Genomic DNA, 9,677 nt, shown 5'->3' on the forward strand with positions numbered 1-9,677 from the left:
CGGCCTCATGTAATCGTCAAAATTTATGGGTCACTAGTATCATAGAAAAATTCTTATGGGCTATTGAGTTTCGTAGGTTTAATGCCAATATCTTGAGTGAGATCATTTTATAAGGAAAAATATGTTTGATTAGGTGTCTAAGCCGTTCACTAAATTGGTATATACTTGAATTATTAACAAATTTCTTTTGGGTTCCCTCAACCCTAGTAATTGAATAGGATGACTTTTAGAGAGAGTGACTGATTTATTGATTTATTATATGATTAATATATAGCAATAAATGAATTTATTAATATGTTATGAGAATAATATATTAATTAGAAATAGTATTATTTAATTAAAAATTAATCAGAAATGAATTGGAATTAATTTTTGGATTAATTTGATTAATTAATAGTGCAAGGACCTAAGTTGTAATTGTTCAATAGTTAAACAAAAGGTTCCAGAACCTTCCCCGTAGAGGTGGACAGTTTTGGGGTAATTCTAGGGTTCTAGAATATTCCTTAGAGATAAATAGAAAATCAGATAATTACCTGATTTGAGATATTATTATTTTAATCAAGTAAGGGTTATCTAGGGTTTATTTGTCAGTTATAAATAAGGCCTCCAACCCTACAATTTTTGTCCATTCACTACAATAGCTAAGATCATAGCAGAAATTTTGTCACTCCCCTCTCTTCTCTTCAAGTTTCCTAGTTGCTAGGGTTTGGGTGTCAACCATCAGAGGCACGAGATTTTTGGTGCTAGCTTCCAAGAGCTTTTCAAGAAGGATTATTTGATTGTTTACTACAACAATCAAAACGTATGTAATCTTCTTCTATGAATTTCGAAATTAGCTAGGGTTATAGGGTTCTTGTTGTTCAATAGAATGTTACTCCAATAGTGTTATGACTAGATCTAATATGTTGCATGTACCCTTAAGTGTATAAGGATTTATCCGCGTTATTGCATGTAAAATCCATCAGTGGTATCAGAGCGTATGGTTGTCTAACAATTGATAGTACATTGCTTAAACTTGCACAAAACCCGACTTGGAGACTTGGCAGAATCGTCATTATGTCGTGACACCACGCGTGGTCTTCTTCTGCCACGACGTGGAGATCTTCGGATCCGTGTTTTTTCTTTGTTTTTCCACGACATGGCAGTCCTATGCCACGACGTGGTGAACCCTCTTATCAGCAAAATTGTGTTTGCTTAATTCCAAATTGATTAGGATAATTACTCTAGTTAACATTATTTTAATTGTTTAAAACCTCAATATTCAACTTGGTAATTTGATATCCTATATCTTGAATTTGTGAATTATCCTTATGATTTAATTATTTTAATTAATTGATTAAAAGATAAAGACTAAATCAAAATTGGTTTATTTTTAAATTAAATTAATTGTTTACATTAATTTCGAAAATTTAAACTAGTATTTTAGAAAAGTTTTAAAATACACCTTATACTATATGTATAATTAAAAATTTTAATATATTATATGTATACGACAAGTCAGTCAAATTGCTAGTACGCCTCATTCACGAAGCCGTACTATAAGGGGAGCTTAACGAAGCGGGCTATAAACTTACCGACATTGGGTATCCACTCTTACCAACCGCTCTCTTGTATGGTGGAGGGATGTTAGCCAAACGGATTTGATAGGATTTAATCTCATTAATAAGCATAAAGATATAAAGTAACTAAATTATTTTTGAAAATCTCACTCTTAGTTATTTTAGGAAAAATGTGAAAAGTATGTTAATCCATAAAATTGCAAATTATACTTTATATGTAGTTAGTGAAGCACGAGTGGTAAACCTGCACACTAATAGTGACTATAAAGAGTAATAATGGGCATCTCGAAAATTATCATTGTTAATGGAGTGTGTGTGGTTAACCGGCACATTAATTGTAGATGATAAATGACATCGAGAGTGTCAAGCATATTTGTATGGTTATTCACATCTTGTTTGTGATCCTCGGCATCCCAGTCACAAAGAGAAGAGCATAATCTGAGATTAAACATGTTATTGATAAGATTCAATGAATCTCAAAAGATCTAGGAATTTCATAGTTTGAAATTGGTAAATTGCCTTTACCTACCTTCATAAATTCGCGATAAGATTACGACATCCCTCTTCTTAGTTTTGAATTGTTATTTTGGATCCTAGCCTTAAATATTAATTATGGGTTAAAATATTAAGGATTATTTTCATATAGCTAAAACTATTTTCTTTTCTCTATAGATGTCTACTTCAGGTGATGCTTCTACTCAAAACTCTGCCCGCAACTTTTCACTCATCTCAATCGTTTCCAACGTGACATTGGATAGCACCAACTACAATGATTGGATGTGCAACGTCAAGATGGCTCTTCGATATGAGGGCAATGTATATGTCCTTGAGAAACAACTCGTTGAGATCGATGAGGCCACTGCTACTCCTAAAGAAATAGCCTCCTATAAGAAATATTATGACGACACGAATAATGTTGCTTGCATCAGGGTTGCCACCATGATTCCTGAGTTGCAAAAGTTCTATGAGGAGAATTGGCCATTCGAGATGAACTTAGATCTTGTAGAAAAGTTTCACAAGAGAGATCATCAAGAAAAGTATGAGGTCGTCAAAGCATTCATGGCTTGCAAATTGAAGGAAGGAGAGTTTGTCTGCAACCACGTGCAAAGAATGCAAAGATACATGGAGCGCCTTGAAAGTCTAAATGTGAATTTCGATGAGGCGTTGGCCATAGACATGGTCTTTAACTCTTTGCCTCGTTGTTATGATAAGTTCATTCTGGCTTATCATTTGAACAAAGCATAAACCAAATTGTCACAACTCCACAACATGTTGCGAACGACTGAGTTAGGACTGAAGAAGAATCAAACTCCTAACTCTACTAATGCTCATGTCCTTGTAATTGGACAAAACAAAGGAAAGAAAAGGAATGGTGCTCCTAAGCAGAATTGGAAGGGCAAGGCTCATGCTTGATCGCCAAGCAATGGCCGAAAAGCAAAGACCATTTCTAACATTCCTTCTGTTAGTGCTCCCAAAGAGGCTATTTGCTTCCATTGCAATGATAAGGTCCATTGGAAACGAAGCTGCCCCAAGTACTTGCAGGACATCAAGGATGGGAAAGTGAAGCCATCTTCGGCAGGTATTTACACTATTCAAACTTATAACTCACAGCCTACTCGTTCTTGGGTTCTTGATATAAGATGTGGTTTTCACATTTGTTCTGATTTGTAAGGACTAAGAGAAAGTGAAGAAGTGGAGCATGGAAGGATAAATCTGATCATGGTAAATACGTAATCTTTTCATGTTACCAAGGTTGGAACTTACAGTCTTATGCTTAGGAGTGTTGTTAGATTAGATTTAGTTAACTGTTGCTATTTTTCAGAAATGACGCGAAACATTATTTCTTTTCATGTGCTATTTAGACAAGTTTTCCGATATTCGTTTAATGATATGAATGGATCAATTTTGGTTTATAAAAATGGCATTTTTATGTTTGAAGCTTTACCTTGTGATGGTGTGTATGAAACTGTGATTTCTGTTGATAGCTTAGGTAATAGTGTATTCCATATTGATTCGTCTAATGGTTTAGACAAATCATGCTTGTGCCATTGTCGACTTGGGCATATTAAAAAGAAACGCATCGCCCAACTCCAAAAGGATGGAGTGTTGGAATCATTTGACTTAAGGCCAGATGATGTATTCGAATCTTGTCTTTTAAGGAAGATAACAAAATCACCTTTCAATGGATCTTGTGAAAGAGGTGAAGGTTTGTTGGATGTCATACATACAGATGTGTGAGGACCATTCAGATCCACCACAAGGGATGCTAATCAATTTTATGTGACATTTACATATGATTATAGCATATATGGTTATATCTACAGAATCAAGCATAAATCAAAAACCTTTTGAAAAGTTCAAAGAGTTTGAACATGAAGTCAAGAATCAATTAGGCAGGAAGATAAAATGTTCCGATCTAACAGAGGCAAAGAGTATCTTAGTATCGAGTCCCACGACTATCTCAAGGAATGTGGAATTGTTTCACAATTGACTCCTCCTAGGACACCACAACTTAATGGTGTGGCTGAGAGGCATAATCGGAACTTGTTAGATATTATCTGTTCCATGATGAGTCGAGCTTTTCTTCCCATTTCTTTCTGTGAATATACCTTAGAGACATTCACCCATATCCTCAATCTTGTCCCTACCAAGAAGGTTGCCAAAACACCTCATGAGATGTGAACGGGGAAAGTTCCCTCGTTAGCACATATCAAGGTTTGGGGTTGTGAAGCTTTAGTTAGACGATAGACTCATGAAAAGCTAGAACCTAAAAGTGAGAGATGTATTTTCGTTGGATACCCACAAAAGTTTTTTGGATATTTGTTCTACGGACCTGGTGAGAACGTGGTCTTTATAACATGAAAGGGAGTCTTTCGAGAGAGAGAGAGAGAGAGAGAGAGAGAGAGAGAGCTCGTATGAAAAGAGGACAGTGGGAGTACCATTGACATTGAAGAGAATCAAGAGTCAACCAATGAAGTAACCTTGGAAGATACTAGCGTTAAACCAGAAGATGAGACTCATGTTGAACCCACTGACAATTCATTACCTATTCGCCAATCTAGTAGATTTAGCAGGCCACCAACGTTCTATGGTTTCCATATAACATTTGATGGTGACACGTTTATTAATGATTGTATACTGGCAAAGTTGGATGAGCCAGCTAACTACAAGGAAGCAATGGCAGGCCCTGATGTTGCCAAGTGGAAAGAGGCAATGGATAGCAAGATCAAGTCCATGTATGATAACCAAGTTTAGAATTTGGTTGATCAAGAACCTGGTCGAAAGACAGTTGGTTTCAAATGATCTTCAAGAAGAAAACTGACATGGATGGAAAAGTACACACTTTCAAGGCATGAGGCATTGCGAAGGGCTTTACTCAAACCCTAGGGATTGACTATGATAAAACCTTCTCACCAGGGGCCAAGATAAAGTCTGTTAGGATAATGCTTGCCATAGCTGCCTTTCATGATTATGAAATATGGAAGATGGATGTCAAAGCCACTTTCCTTGATGGAAAGTTGGCCGAATATGTTTACATGAGTCAACAAGAGGGTTTTGTAGATGCAAATTTTCCTAATAGGGTGTGTAAGCTTGAGAAATCCATTTATGGATTGAAACCAGTGTCTCGCAGCTGGAATCTTTGTTTCCATGAGAAGGTCAAAGAGTTTGGTTTCTCTAGGAGTGAATATCAGGCATTGTGTATGTCAAGGCTAGTGGGAGTATAGTAACCTTTCTAGTATTGTATATGGATGACATACTCCCTATAGGAAAAGACATTCAAACTTTGCAAGAAGTAAAGTCTTGGCTTCGAAAGTGTTTTGCTATGAGGGATCTACTAGAGGCAGCCTAGTCCTTAGTGGCAGTGATACATTGAGAGTAAGTGGGTATAGTGACACTAGCTTTTAAATAGATAGAGACAATCTTCGTTCTCAATATGGTTGTGTGTTTCTGTTAAATGGAGGACCAGTTACTTGGAAAAGATCCAAGCAAGACAAGGTGGATGATTCTACTTGTGAATCAGAGTACATATCAGGGAGTGAAGCATCATAGGAAGCGGCTTGGCTAAAGAACTTCATCGGCGATCTCGGAGTAGTTCTGACCATTCATGATCCAATGGAACATTTTTGTGATAATGAAGGCGCAGTTGTTTTGACCAAAGAACCGAGAGATCATGATAAATCAAGACATATCAATATAAAGTACCATAATATCAGACATAGAGTTGAAGAAGGTCATCTCATAGTAAAGAGAGTGTCTTCAGAAGACAATCCTACAAATCCTTTCACAAAGGCTCTGAGTAGGGTTAAATATAGTCATCATGCTAGGAGCATTGGTTTTAGAGATGATGTTAGTTTTAGTACTTAGATGATTAGTTTGAAACTTATAACAAAATAAATGTAATTGATTTTCGTGATTGAATAATAGAGATTATTTATGATTTTGTTTACTACCTTTGTCAATTATTTATTCTTGTGTTTCGTTTTGCATGTTTTACTTCCTGAATAATTTGATTATCTGAAACTCCACAGTCGCTCATAATTTAGGAAGTAAGTAGTGAATGAAGATTTTCATGAATTGGATTTTAGATTGTCTAAGGAGTTTATACATAACAATTGTGTTGCTACAACATTCATGAGTACTTAGAAAATGGAGATTTTAGTATTGGATAAACCCACGCTCAGATAATTACTCCAAGGATTATATCACAAGTAATTTTGATACGATAATATCTTATATTCTTAAAATGGATATATATATATATATATATATATATATATATATATATATATATATATATATATATGAGTTGTAATTTACAAATCGATTGTACACTGGTGATGCGAAAACGCATCAGTAACTTGGTGTTATAAAACGTAGTGTCATATATGATTTTGTGAGTAAAGGATACAAGCATATGATTCAAAGTTTATTCGTTCCTTTTTCCCTAACGGGAAAAGCGATATCCTTGGGCCCCTCGGAGAATTGGTGTTGACTTATAGTGTTAGGCCCAGTCAGGACTAAATTGATGAGTTCAATTAGTAAGTATTACAAGGTCATCACTAATCAGTAAATCAGGAAATAGAATTTTAGACAAATAGATTGATTCTAATCCATGTCTCGTGTCAATACGATATCTTGTATAACGAATGAATATTTGATCACTTGTCTTAGGACAAATTTCTGATCAGATCAAAGGCTGGAGTGGCTTTTGGAAGCACCCTTTGCCGATAATTTAGAAGTTATACTGGCAAGGTTATATACTTATCCAAGTGGGAGATTGTTGGATTAGGTGTCTAAGCCATTAACTAAATTGGTATACACTTGAATTATTAACAAAGTGCTTTTGGGTTGCCCTCAAACCTAGTAATTGAATAGGATGACTTTTAGAGAGAGTGACTGGTTTATTGATTTACTAGTTTATAACCCGTGGAAACCATGGTTACTAAATTAATTAAACTTTCATAGTAACAATTCATACTTAGAAATCAATTATTTTAAATAAATAATTTTAAATAAATTATTATTTAAGAGATATACCCAAAATTTAAAGTTATTTATAACTTAAAATTTAACATATAATTAAAAAAAGTAAATGTTTCTATAAAAAGTTTAAATTATATTATTTAAAACCTTATCGTCATTAATTGTGATAGTGATTTGCCTAATATATCTTTATGACACGTGGCATAATATTGATGAGGAGTTGTATTAGAGTGACACATGTCAAAACAATATTAAAGCTATCCTTTTATTAGTATAGGGATTATATGATTAATAAATAGCAATAAATGAATTTATTAATATGTTATGAGAACAATATATTAATTAGAAATAGTATTATTTAACTAAGAATTAATCAAAAATTAATTGGAATTAATTTTTGAATTAATTAGATTAATTAATAGTGCAAGGAATTAAGTTGTAATTGTTTAGTAGTTGAACAAAAGGTTTCAGAACCTTCCCCATAGAGGTGGACGGTTTTGGGGTAATTCTAGGGTTCTAGAATATCCCTTAGAGATAATTAGGAAACCAGATAATTACCTGATTTGAGATATTATTATTTTAATCAAGTAAGGGTTATTTAGGGTTTCTCTGTCCGCTATAAATAGGACCTTCCACCCTATAATTTTTGGCCATCCACTCCAATAGCTAAGATCATAGCCGAAATTTTGTCCCTCCCCTCTCTTCTCTTCAAGTTTCCTTGTTGTTAGGGTTTGGGTGTGAACCGTCAGAGGCCCAAGATATCTGGTGCTAGTTTCCAAGAGTTTTTCAAGAATGATTATTTGATTGTTTACTACAACAATCAAAAATGTATGTAATCTTCTTCTATAAATTTCGAAATTAGCTAGGGTTATAGGGTTCTTGTTGTTTAATAGAATGTTACTTCAATAGTGTTATGACTATATCTAATAGGTTGCATGTGCCCATAAGTATATAATGACTTATCCGTGTTATTGCATGTAAAACCCATCAAAATATACCGACTTAAATGTCTAAATAAGTTTCTAAGCATAGAAGGCGCTTGCATATAAGTGCCTCTTCATGAGATTCTTGGAGGTCAAATCGCTCAATAAACCACTCCCACTAATTTTGACATTCTCAAGAAATCCAGCTTGCTTCGTTTGTATAATCCATGTAATATATGATTGAACAAAAATGGGTAACCTTTAAAGATTTTAGGATACCTAATAAAGAAGAAACTTATAATTTTCATGTCAAATTTCTACGATTGAAGATTATAGAGTTTTGCTTCAGCCAGACAGCCCCACACCTTTAAATACCTTAATCTTGGTTTCCTTCTCGTCGAAATCTAATCTTAGATGGAATTTTAAGACAAATTTTGAAGGAAAACTGTTCAATATTTGAAGGAAATATGTTCAAGATGTGGACTACCCCTTTTAATGCCTTGGTTCATAAAACTTAGTGCAAGTAAGTGCTTGCAAGCTTACTTCACCCCATTTTCATTAAGGTTCTATTCCTTGTTTCGGCACTACTGTTTTTTATGAGTACTAGGTATGATATTTTGGTTAATTATCTCATGATTTTTACAAAATTCAAAGAAAGATATGGGTACTTGACCAACACCCGTATGCTTGTTGTAATATCATATTATCTCCCTACTTTTATTTTTTCGGTTAAGTTGATTTTGGACTACAACACTAAAGTTATTAAGCATCTTAAGAGATCCATACTTTTCATTTATTAAGTATGGATACATGTAATATGACTAATAATCAATAAAAAAATTATTGTTTGGTGAGTCAAACCCAACAAGTAAATAGGGTATAAAATGACTCCAAATACACTGCTAATATGCACTGAAAAATTATATAAGGAAGCAGGGTCGATCCACAGAGACACAGAACAAATACTAATTCCTTTTTTTCACAAGGTAAAAGTTAGTCACAAATAGGGGGTTTTGTTTGTAAGATTTAAATAAGGAAATTAAAGAACTAATGCGATATAAGAAAATTCATAAATATAAATATTCCAACTCTATGTTTTATTGTTTTGTTAATGTGGTTCAATTAAGAAAGGACATTTACTTAATTTTATCTAAGTTGATACTTGAAAGTGTTAACAAGCTCTAACACTTTCCATTCACCACATTAATTAACCAAAACAAGCTCTTTGATTAACCCTAACCTCACTTACCTAATCTAAACAAGCTCTTAGAATTAGATTGAAAGATTGCATTAAGATTTATGTGAATGTTCCCAACAACACTCAATACTCCTCACAAGTTCGGGAGCGTAAGAATGTGTGAATAGAGTTTAAACTAAAATCATTCAATGGAAATCAATTTAGTGCTTGTTACTATGTCTAATTCACAAAACAATTATGGATTTTGCAATTTAGATAACTTGAATGATCTCACCCTAATTCAAATGGCCAATAAGAATCAAAATTAAAATCAAATTCTTTGTTGAAACAAAACCAAATTCACTAGAAAGAAATTGAACATAAACATCAATTCATATGATTAAACCACACACAGCAAGTCAAGACATAGAATTAGAAAACTTAGGGTTCTAGCCACACATGACTAGAACAAAATCAACAAGTTTAGAAATGAAATTAAAGTACTAAGGTTGCTTACAAAGATGAAATAAAATG

The 9,677-nt window shown here is 33.8% G+C and overlaps 1 protein-coding gene across 1 annotated transcript; it reads left to right on the top strand.

Annotated features, from left to right (window-relative positions):
* Nucleotides 1-2,231: 2,231 nt before the first annotated feature.
* LOC145111382 (uncharacterized) lies at nucleotides 2,232-2,804 on the top strand. Its single transcript, XM_079047665.1, has one exon. The coding sequence runs from the start codon at nucleotides 2,232-2,234 to the stop codon at nucleotides 2,802-2,804; it is 573 nt and encodes a 190-aa protein (XP_078903791.1).
* Nucleotides 2,805-9,677: the final 6,873 nt, after the last annotated feature.

Source organism: Lactuca virosa, chromosome 5, assembly GCF_052849685.1.
Source record: "Lactuca virosa cultivar CGN04683 chromosome 5, Lactuca_virosa_CGN04683_v6, whole genome shotgun sequence".
Classification (NCBI taxonomy): domain Eukaryota; kingdom Viridiplantae; phylum Streptophyta; class Magnoliopsida; order Asterales; family Asteraceae; genus Lactuca; species Lactuca virosa.

Excerpts from the sequence above, each read along its gene's own strand:
- LOC145111382 (XM_079047665.1), top strand. The coding sequence starts at position 2,232 with ATGTCTACTTCAGGTGATGCTTCTACTCAAAACTCTGCCCGCAACTTT.